Here is a 22,140-nt window from a genome sequence, read left to right as displayed (position 1 = left end):
TTCACAACATGAAACAATAGGCTTACCTGTTCATACACCTTACTGCATTTCTCACTTTGGCCCATTAACATCTAGCACGCACCCTACACTACTCCCAATGAACCCCCATGTTCTTAGTGGCTTTGCCCCCACCCAAAACTTTTTAATAGTACAGGCATTTGAACAAGTTGCCACAATGTAAGCTTACAGAGCACTAGCTTCTCCAAAAATATTTTTTATTTTGCCTGGTCTTTCTCTGAGCTAAACGGAAAGTAGCTTATCCTTCACTGGAAGCATGTTAAGCCACTTGATATTTATCATAGGATATAGTGTATAGAAGAATATTGTGGTGATGTGAGTTGGGCTGATGTGGAGGCTAGTGGAGGCTAGGGGTATACAGGACTAAGGTGCAATGTGCCCTTGCAACATTAGCTAGTGGAACAGCAGCTCTGGACCTTTCATGCCTGGACCTGAATCTGCTGAACTTGTGCTAAGGGATGCAACAGACTCATGGAATTCAGAAAAGTTGAAGGAGAGCCAACATACACTCTTCTACCTCACCTTATCGCTCACTAAAAAAAAAAAAAAAAAATCACCCACCCTTCATTTTTGAGAATTTGTTTAATGACACAGGATAATATTCATATAAACCCCTTCAAAAGAAACATGAAGTTATTTTTAAAATCAGTTATGAGATCCAAGTTACTACCAGCATCTTTTAGTTGGCTTTCAGCAAACTTCGAAAATACCACACATGCTTTCTCCTTGTGCTGTTACAACTGTTTATGGGAACTATTCGCAGAAACAGAAATCGCCACCGATATTTTTACGCCTGAACTGTAGGCAGACACTGGAAAAATCATTTTTCTACGATGCATTTATAAGCGAGCTTAAATATGCGATTATTTAGTGATGAAATCAGAGTGTCAGTTCTCAAAGTTTACCCCTTTATATATACCTCTGTGCATGTATAGAAACCTCCACATATGAAATAACTAAATTTTTGAGCCCCAAGAAGAAAAGCATGGTGGATGTGAATAACAGCAATTGTTATTTAAATCCTCCACTACAGCTTGAACAAGATGATCCAGCTTTTAATTGTGGAAAGTACAGAGGAGCTAGGCAATCAGCTGATGCTAAAAGGTGTGGCAACCCTAGTGATTTCAGTGCTGCATCCAGTAAAATTGGATGGGGATCTGGAACATATTTTACTTAACGCAACACGATCTACAAAAGACACAGGTCAGTCAGTTCTTACTTAAGCAAACTCCCACTTAAGGAGCCACAGGATAGTTACAGTAATTTTAGCTACAAGACTGATGTTTGTGTAAACAAAAAGGACTCTAGACACAAGTGTACAGATCAGCTGAGTTCTGGAATTCATATCTTAACAGTGGAGTCCCATTTCATTCAAACAGGCCTTTTGCTGCTCAAGCACAACAAACTTTTGGCAACAAGGACATCTTTTGTTCAGGTACACATGGCCAGAGACTGTTATTGCCCAAAGAACAGGTTTCAGTACCTGCTGAGATCTCAGGATGGCAGCATCAATCTCATCCACCTTCTGAGAGATCGCGTCACTCACAAGTCTGTAACGTTCATTGTCCTCTGTTATCATCTTGTCAAGCCCCTCTCTGGCCCTCCATGGCACCAGCTCTAGGAAGGCACTGCCAACTTCATTCAGAGTGTCCAGTAAGCCTTTGTTGTTCTTTGCTTCTTTTTTCAACTCCTGAAAAAGGCCATTTAAATTAAACATGTGAGCATACAAGATGAACACATGCAGCTTGCATGTTTTTTTTATTCTTCCACCACTCCATGAATCAAGAACTACAATGTTTTCCATGCAAACCAAAGGGATAAATCAGCACACTTATTTTCAGCTCAGTTGTATTAGCTTTTTGATACTGCAAGCTATTTGGCAAAGAGGGTGATTCTTGAAGAGGATTTTCTACAGAATCTATCTTAAATATATTTCTCCAGTCAGTATGACAGTCTAAAATTCTTCGTAATTTTGCAAGAGTTGTTAGTACTTAATGAAGAAAATAAAAATAACGGATATTCATTGCAACCTGCAACTCAATAAGGAACTAAATCACCAGCAAGTGAAATCAGGCATGCAATAAAGCAAAATATGATGAATTCAAGTGATTCCTTAAATGAGCAATGACTGGATTAAATTCCAATCAAATCACCACACAATGCTTCAGGAATGAGTTTTTACCTGGATAGAAACCCCCACCGCTCTTTCATTTATTTTTATATATATATAAGAAATTTAATGGAAAGATATTTTTTTCAGCTCCCCCCCCATTGTTGTCCATGCCATCCAGTTTATACTCCAATTTTTCTTTTGAAATAAATATTGTTAAACAAGATTAGTAATATATATTTTAAATGCTGACTCTTTTTATACTTTACAGTATTTTATCCATGTAACAACTAAAAACCAAAATAACTTTGTTTGACAACTTAAGAGTTTTCCCAGGATTAGGTAGCTGCTTAAATAAAAAGGAAATGTTGTGCTTTTGTGTTAAAAATAAACCTCAGCCCAATTTTGTAAGTGATTATAACAGATGACTCTGGAAAGTGAGTTTGATTCTTAACTACTGTTACATTTAGTCAAATGATCTGATGCCAAAATTAGTTATTCACAAAAAAACTTCATGCCAAACATAACTTAAACCAAAACCTAGCTGAATCATACAGCAGTAAGTAACTCACAGGTTCTAAAACCTACTTTTTGTCTTTCTTGTACTTGGCTTAATTCTTCACCCTTCAGTATTTGAGTTTCATATGAGATTAACTCCACCTCCACTTCATCAAGCCATTTGCAGAGTTCCTCGTGAGTTGAGTGCAGCTGACCTGCAAGCTGCAGAGCCTGCTCTAAGGTCTTGGATACATCAGAACTCAATTTCGTAATGTCTTTGTATCTCGCTTTAATGCCTTCCAGTTTATCTTGAACTATAACAACTTCATCACCTAAAATATCAGAGGGGTGTTATTGCCTGTGATCACAAATATTTAACAGCAAAAAGATCACCCAAATCCCAAACCCCACCCACTACAGAAATCTCAGTATTTAAATTATAAAATAACCTAAACAAGATGACAAGGTCAATCCTCAACTGTTGTAAATTATCCTACCGTCACTGAAGACCACAGAGCTACAAAGCTTACCTCAGCTCAGGATCTGTCCTTGTCTTTATTTCTGCTTTACTAAACTATTAGAAAGTAAGAACTTAACAGAAACGTTCTTTAAAAAAATCCGTCCTTAAATTCACAATACTTCTTATAAAGACCAAAAAAACCAAAGATTATAAAAGTGTTGTTGAAAATGTGAAGGAAAAAAGCCCCAACAAAATACTATCTAGATTTTCCAATTACAGTAATATTTGACATGACTGTCCACCCTCATTACTATCCATTTGAAACACAACTCAAAGGCTAAATTAAAAAAAAAAAAAAAAACAACAAAAAAAACCCTACTGCAATTTATTAGCGTATATTCAGATTTCATTATAGACTGCATAATGTCTAAGTCTGGAACAGAAAAGGATACCCCCCACCCCCAACCATATGTGTGTCTTAAAGAGTTCAAGAACTTCAGAATTACATCCAGACAGATGTTGATCTACAGAACAGACACATTGTGTACAACTGGAATGCAACTTTTCCCACAGTATTAGCTCCAATGGCCGAAGCTTTCCTCTTGCAGTAAAAGGTAGTCTAATATCTTGTTCATCTGTGGATGCCTGCAGGGAATTGACTGCGTCCACTGCCAAACAGCCCTCCATTATGAGTAATGTCCATAACTCGCTATTAGGAATGGAATGCAGGTTCACTAAAATAATTTTCCACTAAAAATAATGAAGGATTCAAGGGCCAAATTCTCTACAAGCAAAAAAGGACTTTCGCTCACTGACTTTAATAGTAAAATTGGCCCAAAAACATCTTACCTTGACCTCAAACCTTTATTAAAATAAACAACTACAACTGCTTTAACCAGCAAATATGAACAAACATTTGCATATTCCACTTCAATTTTCTCATAAGCACTTACAAGTACAAGAAAAAAGCTCTCACCTGTTGTTTGCTTGAGAAGCTCTAAGCCATTTTGTATAGCCAAATCAACATTTTGTTTTCTAAGAAGAATCTCTTCTTGAAGATCCTAAGAGAAAAGACCATTTGTGGTAGCACAGCTATAACAAATTATATTATTTTTACTTGGAATAAGCATATTGCCATTTTAAAATATATTAATGAAAAAGAAATTAAGTATGGAAAAATAAATAAAATTTTAAAACAAATTAAATAATAAATGAACAGAAATAAAAATACCAGTAGTTCAGAGCGCTGCTTCTCAAGCAATTCTGTGCTGTGATCTTGGACTGACAATTTGCTCAGTTTATCATGGATTTCATTCAGCCAGTTCATCAATTCAACTTCGTCCTCCCCAAAAATCTGAGCATTGCTGTAAGCTTGCTGGAGAAGTTCAGACCTGCTGTTGCTCTTCTCTTGAATCTCAATGTATCGGGCCTGAGAAGAATCTAGCTTTTCCTGCACCATATCTTTATCTTCCCTGGAGCTCATAGTCTTTAGAGACTGACCAGCGCTAATGGCCTGATGTAAACTCTTATTGTGAGCTAAGACATCATCTTCTAGGGCCTATATTTTTTTAAATAATGAATAATGGAAAAGAAAATCAGAAAAACATAAAAGAAATGTAAGTGGAACTCAATGAAAACTGAACAAAAAAGGACTTATTGCCAACGTAAATATATAAAACTTAAATTACAGAAAAAAAATTCAGTATGGTAAAACATAGGTACACCACAACAGTTTTGCCAGTTGTGCTGTACTTTACAGAAGCAAGTGTGCAGTTAGTATCTTACTTTATGCTGAGAAATTTGCTGCTGCAGTTTGGAGGCCTGTGTTCCAATGGGTTCCGCATTTGCAAGCCTCTTCTCTGTGGCAGTCAGCCACTCCACCAACGGCTCCAGAGCTTCATGGAACTGCTGTGCTACCACCGAGATGCCTTCCAATTGACGGTTCCTATCAACATACAAAGAAAAAGGTTATTTTTGTGATGAAGTAAGTGCGAAATAGTTAAAAAAAAAAAAAAAAAAAAAAAAGCCCCTGGAATCCTTTACGAAGTAAAAGAAATAGTTCTGTCTTATTGTAGGAACCAGTCACCAAATGAAATAGACATATATCCATGATACTCAATGAAAACCAACGTAAAGTAAAAATCAAATAAAATTAAAAAACACCACCAAAGCTTTTGAAACTGTTTTAGCTAATATGCAAGTGTTGTAATTAAAAACAGCATCACTTTATTCATATACTTTTTGCTAAAAATAATCTAGCACTCGATTTAGCAAAACACTGGGTTATACCCAATCAGACTAGTTCAAGTTTCTAGCTGTCTTTAAGCATAAAGTTACACTCCCTTAACTATTTTACATGTTTTAAAGTTGGGCAAAGGCTTTACTGAACCAGAACATATTGTCATGCTTCCTCAGCATTGTAAAACATCTTTAAACGTTTGTTCAATGATGTGAACAGAACTATTTGGCTCTACTTTTGCATCTTCTGTTCTGAGTAATAGCTTTCAATGAAGTTAGTGGGACAACGTTAATAAAGCACAGAGACTTGACCTCCAAAATAAAAAAAAAGGAGTATCTAAAATATTCCTGTTTCAGATTATTAAATTTCAGAGAAGTCTCTTGATTACAGGAACAGTCTTCTCTACAACCACTGCTGAACAAACTTCGTTCAAGCAGACTTTTTCCCCTATGTGAATCACAAACCGGTTTAGGTTGGAAGGGACCTGAAAGATCATCCAGTTCCAACCCCCCTGCCATGGGCAGGGATACCTCCCACTAGACCAGGTTGCTCAAAGCCCCATCCAGCCTGGCCTTGAACGCTTCCAGGGATGGAACTTCCACAGCTTCTCTGAGCAACCTGTTTCTGTGTCTCACCACCCTCACAGGGAAAAATTTCTTCCTAGTATCTATTCTCAATCTACCCTCTTCCAGTTTGAAGCCATTCCCCCTTGTCCTATCACTACATGCCCATGAAAAAAAGTTCCTTTCCAGTTTCCTTGTAGGCACCCTTCAAATACTGGAAAGCTGCGATAAGGTCACCCTGGAGACTTCTCTTCTCCAGGCTGAACAACCCCAACTCTCTCAGCCTGTCTTCATAGGAGAGGTGCTCCAGCCCTCTGATCATCTTCAAGGCCCTCCTCTGGGCCTGCTCCAAGAGGTCCATGTCCTTCTTATGTTCCAGGCCTCAGAGGTGGATGCAGTACTCCAGGTGGGGTCTCACCAGAGTGGAGTAGTGGCAGAGAATCACTTCCCTAGACCTGCTGGCCATGCTTCTTTTGAGGCAGAACAGAATGCGGTTGGCTTTCCAGGCTGTGAGTGCTCGTTACCTGCTCATGTTGAGCTCCTCATCCACCTACAACCCCAAGTCCTTTTCCTCAGGACTGCTCTCAATCTGTTCCCCACCCAGCCTATATTTGTGCATGGGATTGTCCTGGCCCATGTGCAGGACCTTGCACTTGGCCTTGTCGAACTTCATGAGGTTTGCACAGGCCCATCATCAAAAGCATCACAATACTTTCTTTCAAATGGGGATCTCATTCCAGACAAAAGCTGTGTTTATATATGCTTCCCAAGGCTTATAAACAAGGTAGACATGAGACACTTAGCCACAAAACACTCAGTGAAGCGCTCTATATAGTTTTCAAAATATCCTCAAATCTCCTCTTCATTTCTAGAGACCAGCCAAAGAAAAATGGAGATGAGCTTGCGGTTAATAGATGGGTTGAAAAAACTGCAATTTGATTTTTAATTAAATATCACCAGACTGGGAGAATAATATTAAATTAAACATGACATTAACATTTACCCCAGCTAATGAGTCAGATTCCTTCAATAACAAAAAAAAAAAGAAAGAAAGAAGGAAATAATGGTCTATTAGTGGTTGGCTCCACTAATTAAATAATCACATTATTAGTATGAGGTAACAAAAGAGGTTCAGAGTAAAGGAACTAAAAAGAGGCTACCGAAAGGACTGGGAGACAACTGAGGAGAGTTCAATGCTACTCTGAGCGCCCAGATGCCAACACATCCATTTGTTCTTCACTGTTCACTTAAATTCCTTTTCTTCAAATTTCCAAGTCCTTTCTTGTTCTCAATTATGTGCCTTTTCCAGGCCACCTCTTATGCACACTCTTCTTCTCTCTGCTGTGAACAAGGCTGTCCTTTTTCAAATCCCCACCCAGAAAACACATTCATCAACCCTTTCAACACAAATTTCTTCAAAGACACTTTACAGTTCATAACTTTCCAGGTATTTTATATGTCAAGAACAACTTATAAATCTAAGTGTGTGTATACACAGATACTGTTTGTATGAGTTTGTGGTTTTTTTGTTGTTTTTGTTTTGTTTTTTTTTAATTGGAACTTGAATTGGACTGCAATGTCTTTAAGAGACAGTGTTTTCTGTGTTGCTAGAATATATCTACATACTTTGACGGTCCTTTTTCTTCCTGAGAACTAAGGGAGCTCAGCACCTTGCATAAGTACATCAGTAACTGACAGTATGAGGATCTCTACGTTGTAGAATATAATTATATGGATGACACCAAACAGGAAAAGGGAAGAAGAGTTGAGTGCTTCCTCTTTGTACCAGCATTACAAGATTTTGAAGTTCCGAGGGAACATCATTATTATTTGTTAAGTATAACATTTGCACTTGATTCTATGCAAAGCAGGTTCTTGCATCAAGAAACTTGCATTCTAATGAACTAACAGAGGTAAAATATTCAAAAGATACATATGCAGTTAATGTTAGCAGATACTGGAATCTTAGGCTAAACTTTTTTTAAAAGCTTTTGGTCTGTTCAAGTCACTTCTCTCCACTTTTCCTTCAGAGGACCTATTATATCAACATCAAGACACAATAATGTAATGTAATAACAAGAATAATAGTACTTACAAGATTTCATACCATAGAGTTCCACACGCTGCTTCGAACCATCTATTACATGCTATGTCTACATTTTTCAAATCTATGAAAGAATTTCAAATACCTTGTTTCAGCTTTAGTGAGCAACGCATCCCATCGACTATCCAGGAAACTCAACTGTTTCAAGATTTTCACTCTATCAGCAGGTTCTGCTGACTCTGCAATTTTCTCCCCTTCACGCTTGATCGCCTCAACAGTAGGCTTGCGGTCATCCAGCAACCTCTGGAGAAGCTACAGAGAAAGCAATCAGGCAGCCGGTTATTAAGAAACATTGTAGCAACACAAGTATAAAAACAGAAGGAGCTAGACTACTTGAAAACCTGTTAAATCAAAAAAAAGAAAAAGCGATACCTATATTGTGATGAAAGTGTGAATACTGTTAATCAAGAAGAGACACACACACACACACACACCACCCTGCCCCCCCACATACTCGTTTTAATTTCTCACTTGTTTTGCTATGAACAGCAGAGTTTCACCAAGCCCAAACAACCTCCTTGGTTTCTACGGGGTAAAGATGTGTGGCAGCCCGAAGAATGAACATATAGAAGAAAAAGTTCTATTTAATACCATTGAGGGAAACAAGCTATTTAGAGTATCTGATACATCATATAGGAACAATTTTGAGAAAGCTGAATGCCCTTCTAGATTTGGCAACACAAAGATAACTCCGATATACAGAGAGATAGGAAAATAGATGTAAAAACTATTATATAAGTGACTCATCACTCGTTTGAGACACAATTGAGTTCACTGATCTAGTCCAGTAAATGAACTTCTCTGTGAAGAATAAAACACACCTCTGTCTAAAATCCCCCCTTCCTCCATGCTCTATTTGCCTTTGGTAACATTAACATTTTGCCTCTGCAGATATCCCAACACGAATACCTGTATTGACAGTAACTTTATATGAAATCTCTGGGCGGCAGGGCCACACAGCCCAGCTGCATGGACTGTATGTTTCATAAGCTACATTATGGTTCATTCATTTTTCTAGAACTATTATGAAAATTTGCAGAAGTTGACAACACTGACACCATCTCTACATTAGCACAGGTCATTTCCCAACAGGATTCCAGCTAATTACCAACAAACAAATCACAATCAGGATCAAGAGCCAAGTATTTAAGTCCATAATCTGCAAAATTACCTTGGAATTATTACAATAAAAATGTACTAGTTTTTATTTCCTACTTTCCAAATGGCCAAACACTGCATTTTTTTTGCTTTCTCTTTTTCCAATAGGCCATTATCAATCCTTTCCGGACAGCCTTAATAATTCTAACCAGAGGTCAGATTGCACAGTGTCACTCTTTGTCTTACGTGCCAGAAGACAAGCACCTCTCCCAACCACAGACAGATTCTTGAGTATTGAACAGATGGCTGCTTTAAAACACCTCAGCACACTTCAATGTAATGTAATACACTTAAACAGATTTTATACTTTGCCAAAGACTAGGAATTTATTCTCATTGGTACAGTGCAAGGAGAGATATTCTTAACATATTTCACTTACTTTCTGTTCTTGTATTTGGGCCTTCACAACTTTGAATTCAGCAGATGGTGGTTTCTGATTAGCCACAAGGTCTTCTGTATCAATGAGCCAGCTAAGCAGAGATTCAAGGGCATCCTGAAATCTCCCACAGTGAAGGAGGGCTTCCTGCAATTGCGCAGCACGCTGGGCAACCTGAAGAAAATGAAGTACATTTGTGTTTCAGACGGTCTTTATTTTCCTTATAGAAAGACTGAGCCAAGCACCCAAAGTAGCAACTCCTGGTAAGGGGCAATAATACCTTCAAAGGGAAGAAGAAATAGTAAAGAAGGCAGCAAATAGGGTAACCACAGGTGTCTATGGTTCTGCTGCATCACTCCTTCAGGAAGACACAGTGGAGGAAAATGAGCACTGTTTCTACTTTCCACCCTTTCCATTTTCCAACAGAAGCTACTGCTGGAAGAGGACTCTTCAAAAACATAGAAAAACATCTACAGCCAGTTTTCCAAAACAGTGATACCCTCCGATGCCTCAAGCAATACAACCTTAAAGGTGCTATAAAGGAAATGCGTCACTAGTCACACAGAGCTGGGCCATATCACTGCTCTGTGCACTGTGCAGGTACAACAGTGTACATGAACAAATACAACAGAGTGAAAAAACGTGTAAACAAAGACTGAAGAAGAACTACTTGAAAGTGACTGGCTACAAAGTGACATAGCTACCTTCCCCATGAATGTGTCAAGACTCCAACCTCTTTGATTGGGTTATCAAACATCCCTGCTCTGCTTAAGTAGGAAGGAACACATGGTCCTAGAGGAGCCTTTCCTGAATAAAAATCCAGGACAGACCTATAGAAAGTTTGGCAACACCATATAAGTGATAGTAATACCTCTGGCTACTACTGATATAAATCTTATCCTCAGAATTACCAACAAAGTGATTGTGTAAAGTATAATATAATTCATATTCTTAGTGAATATTTAATTTCCTGTATTTTGAAAGGCATCAGCAAGCAAATAATAAAAAGCAGGACACAACAAAAGCAGAAGAGTATACAAAATAATAACCTTCTTATTAAGAGTCTTCCATCGGGTGTTGACATCTTCAAGGTCACGTTCAAGGTTTTCTGTGTTGGTACTTTTAGCAGCACTTTGAATAAGGCCTTGACCCAACCAATTTACCTCCTGTTGTTTTACTTGCAGGGGTTCAATTTCTTCTTTCTGGAATACCTGCAGTTGAAAACCAAGACACACATGAAACATTGTATCTTCTGACATAAAATGCATCTGGTGTTTACATTACAGCATGCAAGAAAAAAAAAACCACTGATAATTGGCATCTAGAAGAAAGGAAACCGTTTCTCATCAGCACCTTCCTGAAAACAAATTATTAAATCTAAACAGAATAGACTCAATCTAAACAGAGTAAATGCAATACATCACAGAGGGAAAATGATGTACACTTCCATGAGTAGATTTAGACAGGAAGGAAAGGGAGAGAGAGAGAAGGGAAGAAAGGTTTTGGGGAAAAAGAAAAAAAAAAAAAGAAAGAACTTCTAATAGAGGAATCAAGACTGGAGAAACTCATCTATCTATTTAATTATCTATCTACAAAATCTACAAAAAAAAATGGTACAGAAGGATCATTAAGTTGTCCTCAAATAAATAAACACACACACACTAAGAGAGACAATTAGGCATTATTTTCCAAATTACAACAAAAAGCAGAAGTTTTAAGTTAAAGAAGTAGTGAAGAAAGAGTTATTTTAAGGTAGTTTTTACGATACATATACATAATGGTAACAAGTGAGGAGGAGGCACTACAGATGCTGCTGAAACAGTATCCCAGCAGACTCCCAGGAGAATGGGTTTTCATTCAGAGGGATATTCTTGCAAATTGCCAGGGTTTTGACCGTACCCAAAGAGCACTTTTCTGTTTGCTTTATTTTACTCTTCCAGGTATTTAAGCTTTTCCAGAGCCAGATTATTACCATTAGCAACAGCAATGTAAATCTCCATTTGTATTCAGCTGCATTAGGCAGTGTCAATGAGATCAGAAAATGGCCTGAAGCCCCTGAATTAATTACACAGGCCAGTGAAAAATAACCAATGAATAAACAATGCTAAAGAATGCTCAACTTTTGACCCTAAATCCTTCTATTTCTATAGCAGCATTCAGTAACTGTTTTGGTGTACACTTAGTGCATTCAAAGCAACCTTTCTCAGCATCCTGAAAAGTAGAGATCACATTGAACATACCAGTGACTCTCCTCTTTTGCACCAAACACAGTGTGGCAAGTGATTGCTTTTAAAGCAGCAGACCTCAGGTGGCTGAGCACGCTTCCACCAGCTTGACAAATCAATCTAGGAGCTAGAGCAACTACACTAAACACGAGGGGTAAAATAAATTAAGCACCCCTAAGAATTTTGTTCCTAGGCACAAAAAAACCTGTAAACTGTCAGACCATGGTTACATGAAAACTGAGAGAGTGCAACCAGCTGGCTGCTCCCAGAAAACGGAAAAAGCTTGTGTTTTTCTTGACTGTAGGGTAGGGAGGAGGCAGAATAATATTTCCACACAGAATCAATAACAAATTCTTCCTTTATGTGCCATAAAGCCTCATCTTTTGAGAGCAATGTCCTACCACAGAGAGGACTGATCTCCATAATCTGCCCTTTAAAAACACATGCATTCTTTGCAGAGAGAAGCTTAAAATAAATTACAATTATTGCTGAGGCCAAAGTTTACCAGAACAACTTAGCAACAAAGCTTGAAGTATCTCAGATTTCAACCAGAGTGGGAAGAAAAAAATTACAGACCCGACAAACACCCTTTCCTTATTACAAAGCTTCACTTCTTACTCTCTTACCTCATCCACCAAACGCAAAGCGCTGCAAGATCCTGCGCTTGTAAAATACTACCGTAACGTCAGAACTGCTTTCTGGCACACAAATGCAAAAGTCGACTTTCAGAAGAAGCAGCGAGCCTTTAATCTGCCTGCTTTGGAAACCACAAGGATCTCTGATATTGTTGCTTATACCTTGATGAGTAAGGCTGGTCGGGCTGAACACATGGGCTGTAGCTGCCCTTGAATGGCATTGCCTGTAACCACGCTCTGTACAAACACTGAGCACCAACACGGGTGCGTGGAGGAGGCACTCCACGTCGGGAGTAACAGGCACCAGCTGGGCAATAAATAACCCAGCCCCACACAGCTGGAAGTAATCATCCCTCTCAGAATTTGCCCCCAATTCATTTTCTGAACTGACCATCTCACCCATTTTGGACATCTCATGTGTGCTATGCAAATGATACTGATTACTGCATCTGCCAAATTAATTTAAAAAATGACATTTTTTCAACAACAAAACTTAAAGAAAGCTTTAAACAAATATCTTTCAGGTTGCATTACAACTATTCCAAAAATCCACAGATTTTTTTTTTAAATTACCTTGTTAGACAATAGGCCATTGCAGACTGTATCCAAGGTTTCTTGGATGCCAGTAGTCCAGATATTGCCTTTATTTCTCCCTGGAACAGCTTTTGGACAGTTTACAGTACTATCTAATTCAAGCTGTTGAACAGAAAACATCATTTCACTTGAGCCCATACGTGCTATACTAGATTCCTCTGTATCAGATAAAATCTCGTATTTTGCTAAATCCAAGTCACTAGTATTTACAGCAATATTTGCATAAACATCTACATCATGATGTACATCATCCACATAATCCTCCTCTACTCTTGTGACTCGCGTTTTAATTTTTTCTTGAACTTCATACGCATTTTCCATTTCATTTTTGTCGAGGGAAATACTTCTTCCATCACTCTGAGGAGGATCTTCGTGTGACAGAGTTTTCTCTTTGAAGCCTTGCAAGTGAGAGTATTTCCCCCCCACCTCTTCCTGATCAGTCTCACATGTCTGTGCATTGCTTTGTTTTACTTTTCCAGAGGGTAAAATGTCATGCAAAGCCGATCTGCAGCTTTCTTTGACAGGGACACTACTGCTTGCAAGCAGTGGGGTTTGCTGCTCTCTGCAAATTGCTGGGAAGTACGGTCTGAACTGACCTACTGCATGGATATCTTCTGCAGAAGATAAACTTCGTATTTGAGCTTGCTCTCCTGCTAACAGTGTGTCTTGCTTTTCTTCTCTTTCTGTTGGAGGGCTGCATAAACCAGAATCATCCTCCTCTGAGGTAAGAGAATTTGTACCCCATTTGCATTTGCCCGACCTAACTGTATCTGACATATCAGCAGTTTCATGAAAGGAGCATTCACTTTTATTCGTGTAATCCGAAAAGTTGGGAGGAACAAACATTCTCCACGATCGCCTATGCTCCTTCTTTTCTGTATGAGACTTTGCTTTGGGTAATCCAGCTGTCCGAATTATATCACTGTTCAGTTTGAGAGCATCAAAGATCATTTTTTCATCTAACTTATTAGCTTCACGACTTCGGAGCTCAAAAACACTGGAAGAAGTAAGGGCACCATTGGAGCACAAAGTGCTGATGTCCAGTGTTCTGTGACTATAGGGTAAGGTTCGGTCTGTGAAATGCCTCGAGGAGAGGCTGCCCTTGGAGCCCGAATCGATCTGTTCATTCAGCCGCACAGTGTCATAGATGGACCTCTGGGGAACGTAGCAGTCCTCAATATTTAGATCTTCATCTTCTTCCCCTTTGCCAACACATGGAGGATTCTGACGTAGACAATCTGGCCTGCTAAGTGGCTTCCCCATCCTGAAAGTATTCTCACAAGTACTCCACTATACCTCTGTTTTCATGGATACAGGGGAAACATTTAAAAAACACTAGCACTCTGAAGAATTATAGTAAACTTGCCCTTAGCATAAGATGCATAGATACAAAATACACATCATAACTTATGAGGTGGTTGAGGTCATTCATAATCAGTGCATCAGTTTAAATGTGTTACCTGGATGTGAGGTTTTTCTCCCCTCCCTCCCACCTAAAATATAAAGTGCTTCAGTAAGAAAAGTAACAGAAATCTTCCAATGTCACAGAAAAACAAAGTACAGCAAAACCCAGCAGTAGCTCAAATATTTCAAATACTCCATCGAAGGCTTTATTTACTTTTCCAGGTCAGAATCTGTATCTGAAATCTCCCGATTTAAGCCTTCCAAATGAACAAGCGTTACAGAAGGCAGCACATTATCTTCTGTAGGTGACGGCTTAACTATAATCCATTTAACTCGTTTGCAGAGTCCCATCTCCTTTATAAATAAAACATGGTGAGGCAGCTTAAAAAGACACGAATCCACAGTGGCTGTGTATGGTTCAGACCAAGGCACGGAGAAAATCTTGAGGGGGGGGGGGAGGAGAAATAAGTTAATTCCAGAACAGTAAGAATAATAAACCAGCCCTCTACTTTTTTGGCAGTCACTATAAATAACCTTGATCCGAAAGGCAGCTTATCCTCCTCTTGTACCGGGCTTGTCCGCGGTGCCTCCACAAGTCCCACAGGAAAACATCACTTTCTAGCAACCAAGCCAACGCGTCCTTCGAGCAGACGGTCGGAAAAAAAAAACAAAACAAAAAAAAAAAAAAAAAAAAAAAACCAAACAAACCCAAAACGTTTTTACACCGATTCTCCCAACACCATCCTGGAGAGCTGTTTTAAGGCGACCGCAGAGCAGAAGCAAGCGCGGCGTGTTCCCCCCGAAAGGCACGGCAGGTTTACATTCGGCAGGTCCCCGCTACAAGCAGCAGCCAGCGGGCTGCCCTCGTTCCTTCCTCCTCCTCATTTCTGAAGCGCAGCTGCGAAGGAGGCTGCGAAGGAGGGAAATCCCCCCCCTCCGCTCAGCGCCCGCCGCCGTCCAGCTCTGCGCCTCGCCCCGCTCTCCCGCGGGCCGGCAGCGCCCTCCCAGCGCCGAGCTGTAAGAAACGCCCCGTTTCGCTCTTCAGGCAACATCTGCTGCCGGCCCGCCCGCTCCCGCGGCGCCGCTCTGGGGGCTCCCCCCCGCCTCCTCCTCCTCCTTATCTCCTCAAGTCCCCCGCGCCTTCGCTGCTCGCTCGTGGTTCTGCCGGGCCGGGCCGGGCCGGGCCGGGGGGACGCCTCGCCGCCCGCCCGGCGGTGACATCACGGCAGCCTCAGCCCGCCGGTGGGCGGCAGGGGAGCCGGCTGAGGCGGGAGCGGGGCGGCACGCCGCCGGCTGGCCGGGATTGCCCCCACCGGCGGGGCGCGGTGAGGTGAGCCGGCACCGCTCCAGCCGCCCAGAGAAACTCCGGTAACGATACTCGTGGCTTTTAACCACCGTCCCCATCAACGCCGGCTGATAAAGCCGTCATTTAAATGGACGCTTCCACGCGAAAGTTAAATCGGAAGTTTATCGGTGCATTATGCTAAAAAAAAAATAAATACCCCAAACTCGTCTGTAGGTCCCGGAATAGTTACGCACTACTCCATTTGCCATGCAGAGGCTCTCAGCCCAGTTCTGATTCCCTTCAAGTCTGGTTCCTGGCTCCGAGGCAACAGTTTGGGGTGGCCTTGTCTGACGGGGCAGCCACCGTCCCAGGAACACGGCAGCGCCAGGGCACCCCGCTCCCACCCGAAGAAACATTAAACTGTTGAGGAAAAAAGTATCTGCATTCGGAAGGCTTTTAAAATGAGACTTAGAGCTGCACAAAACCAGCCTAACAGGACAAAAATTGGGGTTTGGGATATGTACATCTTTTAAATACTGTTCAACATTTTGCACCTATGCTCATAATCACGTACGTGAAGGGTTGGGAGACTCGTGGGTAACTCGCCAACAGTACCGGAGAAGCTGTCAGGATCGAGCTCCAGTAGAACCCATACCCCCAAGAACCAGCGACCTGTGCTGCTCGTGTGACAGCAGCCATCAGTTACAGCCACAATTCGGACCTCAGCTTAAGGACAGCATATGGCAATTAGTGCTAAAACTTAACATAGAGCATTAAGTCCAATCAGCTGGAGCTTTCCGCATTAAGCAGCGAGCAGGATCCACTGTATGCAAGAAATACAAACACACCACACTTCTTGTTTAGTGATTTGCTTGATGTACAGTCAGCTACATATCAAAACACTGAAGTCACCTGAGACAAAGTCTCTCTTCCTCCTGTCTGGTGAGCAGCCATAATGTATTAAAAATATGCCAAACAGATACTCACCTCTGGATTCTCTAGTTGAGAATACATACTATAATGGTAAAGATGAGAAAACTATTTTTTGAAGTCCTGTCATCTGTGATTATTCTCACCCAAAACACACTCTAACAGGTCCTTACTGAATTCAAAGAGTGCCGCACCATTTTATAGGGGAGTGTATGACTGAAATTGGTCTGTATTTGTTGAACAGCAAAATTACTTTATTAACATTTAAAAAATAGTTTACCATTTTTCACTGTATCTACTGAAGACTTTTATATGACTCATCAAGTCACTTTCAAATGCAGTACTTAAAAAAAAAAAAAAAGTTTAAACAGTCACTTATTTTACCTTTGCTTTTCAACACAGACCACCCTAACTGTAGTAAACCCCCAAGGAAGGTTAGTATCTTATTCCAGTGTTTGTAAACCAGTGCATGGGAAATGGCAACACTTCTAGGTTTTTATTGAGCATGAAGACAAACCTCTGATTATTCTTTCAACATTATCTGCCTTCAAAGTGAAAATCAGATGACAGCCACTCTACACAACTAACATAAGCCAATTAAAATCTTAGTCCAAGCTCATTGGCAGGAATACTCAGGCTAGCTAAAAATTCCCATGAAGTCCAATTAGAAGGCAACCTCTAACGACTACATCTACTTTTGTTCCAAAAATAAAAGCAAAAATCAAATGAACCATATACTGATGAAAGCTGTACCTGTGCCATGTTGGTTTCAGTAGGAAGAATGCCTTTTAATGGCAGGACAAAGAATTGTGCAAAACTTTCAAGAAGTAAAATAATTCAACTTCTGGGTTTTTTCTTTTTCTATTTCAGAGAGAAACCAGCTGGAAATACTGCTCCTACCACAAACATCCTGGCACTGTGCAGCTACCCAAACCCAGGGCGTTCCGTTCAGCCCATTTGCACAATTCTTTTGTGTTTTGCTTTTGAAGAATGGTGGCAGACCCAGTGTACCTCAACAGAGCTCATCTACTGAAATTTCCTTTTAGTACTCATCTATGCATTGCATACAGACTTTGGGGAAAAAATGTCTAACAGAACTGAGTTAATCAGTAATAAATTTTGTGTGTTTTATATTAATTGCGACAAATTCTTCATTTGACTATACTCTTCCTGGAGTACTTTGTGAAGAGTCGTGGTTCTAATTTCAAATGAACTCCACGGGACATTTACATTTACAGAAAGCAAATTTTACATCTGCATTGTAAATAAATACAGTTTCACACTGACAATAAATATGTTCAGTTTAACACTCTATACTGACTTGAATAAGTAGATTACAAAGAAGGAATATAAATAAAACAAGTATGTATATATGTATTTTATATATATTTATAAAAATACAAATCATAGCCTGTTTATTTTTTTTAAATAACTACGCATCTTAATGACATGCCAAGAAGACGCACAAAGCTGTAACTCTTTGTACATAAAAAATTGGTCAAACCACAAAAAAACACCTCTGGCCCATGACACGAGATCCTTCCCTGAAGAGACTGAAGATTTCATGTGAATAAATCTATCTACCAAAGAACAACTCTCTTGCTTTACTCTTGAGGAATAGAAGTTGATTGTACGTGACCACAGATGCTAAAGCCATAAGGAGCTAGACTGTGGTTTTGTGGGCACAGCCACATTTTCAGGTTGTGTTTGCGTACGTGCACAAACATGTGAGCTAATACACTGCGAGTGGAGCAGCATTTGTGGGAGCCAGAGTCTCCCTACAGTTTGCTGCCTCAGGTAAAATTGCTCTGTGGAAGGGTAAAGATTACGAAGAGGTACATTACCTACTGTAATTTCGCTGTGCCCCAGTAGCACTCACACCGAGCATTAGGTGAGTAATCGTTGATCCCGATCCTCCTGCTAGCACTACCCCTTTGCCACCTATCACCTTCACCTAGTAAAACTTCCCATTCTGGTCTTCCTATTTCCTTTCTTCAAAGGCTCCCCACTCTGCTTCTTTATTCCTGCATTTGCTCTTCACTTATTTAAACAACCCCTTTACCTTTTCATCGTTTTTTACCTCCTGTTTAATGGCATTGTGTTTTCACTCATAAGCAAAAGCACGGCTTAAAATAGTTCCTTCGAGCAAAACACATTTCTAAGCTTATAATTATATCTAATATAAATACAACCCTGGAGTAGATGTCTGCATATAAATATGCTGCCATCACTGTTCTCCTTTATGCCTCTCCAGGTTTTTTGGTCTTTTTGCTGCACAAGCTCTTTGGACACTATGGCCCCACAGGTCTGCACAGACGAGAGGAGCCTCACACTCCTCAACTGTACAATTGCTGTGTCTTGTCCAATGCCCTGATGAAGTGCAACAATGAGACAACACACAGGGAACTGGATTCTTCCACTGCTCATTAGGCTGCTTCCCCCTAAAAGCATTGTTCCTTGTAGCCAAAAAAAGATAGATAGATATATATAGTAACAAAGACCTGAAGCTGCACCTAATGTTTGAAAATGCAAGAAATGTGGTAAAATCAGAGATCACAAACTGGCTACAATTGAAATCCTGTACAGTCAGCCTAAGAGCTTTTGCTATTTTCCAATATCCAAAGTGTTTTACTAACCACATACAAAGAAAAGCCATTTGTTTTTCTTTTGCATTGAGATAGACTTGTTAGGACACACTGGCATACAACTTTAATCCCCCCAGTCTAATGGAATCTCCTCATAATGTAACTATTTGTTCAAGATTCTTGTCTCTATTTATGTGTTTTGAAAGATCATCAAAACTCACAGTAACTTGCATCCGAAATTCCCACACTAAAGTTTTCAGTTTTAGTTTTCCTTTCTAATACGGTTTAGTTTAAACGAGCAAAATGCACCCTCTGTTGGGCCAAGCATGTAATAACTTTTTTCCAAGGTCATCTTTTTAACAGCATGGTTTATCAAATCCTGTTACGAAGGTTTGTTTTTATGATTAACTGTGAACTACTGTAGAAGTCACACAAACATTTAAATCAATATTAGACTGAAATGAAACCAAAGCAGCACAGAATATTCAGTGCTACTATATAGCCACTAGGAGATTTATGATCTTTTTCAAATACTGCTTACATCTGTAGGATTTATAAATCTTTCCAGTGAGCACTGAAATTCATATATTGTAACCTAAAACAAGGAAATATCTGTGCTTTGTTTCAGCACCAAAGCATAATTACCACCCACTATGACCGCAATGCATTTTTTTTTTGAGCTGGACAAGGATTTCTAACTGGCATATAAAAAAAGCTATGCGCAGAAGCTCCAAAGTGCATTTTGGATAAGGATGCTAGAGTAAACTCCCAATATAAAAAGGGGGTTATTTTACCTGATTTCTTCTTACTCAGATGTTTCTAGGCAAGGGTGGGATTCAATGAGGTAAAACTGGCCAATGTATCAGAACAGAAAACGGCAAAAGCTGAGGTCTTAAAAGTACATATGCTGCAGCCTATACCCACGTGAAAAAAATTAAACTACTCAGATGAGCAAAGTGAATATGTGAACACTGGAGTCTCACACCATAGTGAAGAAGAAAGTTTGTGTAATACACGGACAACAGAATAGAAACAATACGCAGTTCTCAAAACCAGAAAAGATAGATCGCATAGGGAAACAAGACAGTGAAGCGAGGTGAAGAGGGAACTGGGCTGCAGGAACTGTGAGGTGGGACACAAAGGTAGCAATGTTTGCCAAGGCGTAGCAAAGGAAAGTTTCTCTGGAGCATGAGAAGATATCCCATTTAAAACAGATAAAAAGCTTACAGGTAGAACTGACTGCTGTGAAACAAGACTTCTCCAAGGTCTGCACTAAACCAACCCCTTTCACAGTGGTATTTAACAAAAATTGCATTGTGGTAAAATACTTTCTAGCAGTAAGAAAGAAATCTTCCTACCTTGAATGTATTCAGCTGCTGATTAATAGTCTCTGTTTCCATTCCAACAGGACCTTGTGACTCTTCATGCTCTTCGGCTCTCCCAAGCAGACTGGAAAATTCTTTTAGCTTACTGTAAAACTCCTCAACACGGCTAATAGTACCCTCCACTTGATCTTCCCTGGCTTTTGCTCTGTCTAGTAGCTTGTTGCACTGTTTATTTAAAGCTTCCAGGTCTCTTTTTATACCAACAAGATCGGGAGAGGCTTCAGCTTCAGTGGCTAGCATCATTTTACAGTTTTTATTAGCATTTTCATTATTCATTATAAGATCCTCCAGCTTTTTCAGGAAACGTTTTATGTCCTCTTTCTGCGATTGCAGTACCTCGAGATCTCTCCCCACTGGAGCCATGCTATCAAGTTCATCATCAAACTCTGCAAACTGAGAGAACATCTCTCGGATGCTGTTTTGGAAATGGCCGATTCCCTGAAGTTTAGTCTCTAAGAAGGAGCACCTATCTTCAACCTGCTGGTTCACTGCAGTATATTCTCGCTCCAAAGATTCGGCTTGGAGCAAAAGGTCAGAAACACCTGCCGAATCAGAAGCGTCTACCACAAGGTCTTGGGCAAGCTTTTTTGCTAAATCAACATGAGGCTTTAAAGCCTGCAAGGCTTTCTGCTGGGCCTGCATCATCGTCAGGTGTTTGTTACTGAATGACTGAGGTCCAAGCGAGTCATGAGCTTCCAAATGCTCTTTGGCACTTTTAAGCTGTTTTTCAGTTTCCCTGGATGATTCCTGAAACTCTTTCAGCCTTTGAGCCATATTTTCCAAGCACTCTCTCTTCTTATGTAATTGTTCTGTCACCGCATTCACTTTCTGATTCAGCACCCTAGTTTCTTCTTGAACAATTTCTTTATCTGTTTGACTTGCACTGAGCAAACTTTCAGCAGTATTATTTAATAGCTCCACCAGCCCATGGTGTTTATCCAGGTCCTTCTGCCAGGCCCTCACCTGACCAATAGAATTCTCTATTTCAACAGGGTTTATGCCAACTTTTAATTCACACAGGTTGCTTTGGCACTTCTCTATCCATGGCTGCAGATTTTCTACATGCTGCTTGTATTTGAGGGCTTTCTCCAGACAGTCTGTTAATTTTTCTTGCCTTTCTTTTACCTGCTTATTCATTTCATCCCAGTTACTTCTGAGTGTGGCAATTTGGGATTGTAATGCTGCTTTGTCAGCTCCTTGAGTCTTCTGTAAGATACTTTCTCCTTCTGCAACAATTCTTTCATATGAACTAATCTGATCAGTCATGGTCGTCTTAAAATCTTTCTGTTCTTCGATCAGTGATTGCAAGGCATCAAGTTTAGCTGATACAGGACGAGCCTGGTTCAGCTCTTCTTTCTTTTTGCCCAGCCAGGCCTGGAAGTCCTTAGACATTTGCTGGAACTGATGAGAAGCGGCATACGCCGACTGAAGCTGCTGAACATGGTTATCTACAAAAGAGAAGACAGCACAGAGGTTCATTATCAGAACCTGCTAGTATTCAGTGAAGAAATAATAACTAATATTGATTCTATTATGAATGATCATTAATGAAAGGAAAGATGGTCCTTAGT

The 22,140-nt window shown here is 40.0% G+C and overlaps 1 protein-coding gene across 2 annotated transcripts in view; it reads right to left on the bottom strand.

Moving 5' to 3' along the window:
• DST (dystonin) overlaps positions 1-22,140 on the bottom strand; it is a 313,178-nt gene that overhangs the window by 62,552 nt on the left and 228,486 nt on the right. For both annotated transcript variants that reach the window (XM_082481488.1, XM_082481487.1), the window contains 9 exons: positions 20,543-22,017; positions 10,576-10,737; positions 9,530-9,700; positions 8,078-8,244; positions 4,872-5,031; positions 4,318-4,644; positions 4,063-4,147; positions 2,717-2,958; positions 1,502-1,708 (listed from right to left, as the gene is read on the bottom strand). In XM_082481488.1, coding sequence (XP_082337614.1) covers positions 1,502-1,708; positions 2,717-2,958; positions 4,063-4,147; positions 4,318-4,644; positions 4,872-5,031; positions 8,078-8,244; positions 9,530-9,700; positions 10,576-10,737; positions 20,543-22,017 — 2,996 coding nt within the window. The remainder of the gene's footprint in view (positions 1-1,501; positions 1,709-2,716; positions 2,959-4,062; positions 4,148-4,317; positions 4,645-4,871; positions 5,032-8,077; positions 8,245-9,529; positions 9,701-10,575; positions 10,738-20,542; positions 22,018-22,140) is intronic.

This window comes from Vanellus vanellus (assembly GCF_965231255.1).
Source record: "Vanellus vanellus genome assembly, chromosome: 3".
NCBI classification, from domain to species: Eukaryota; Metazoa; Chordata; class Aves; order Charadriiformes; family Charadriidae; genus Vanellus; species Vanellus vanellus.
Note: the sequence above shows the minus strand (reverse complement) of the source record. Positions and strands in the feature narration are given on the sequence as shown.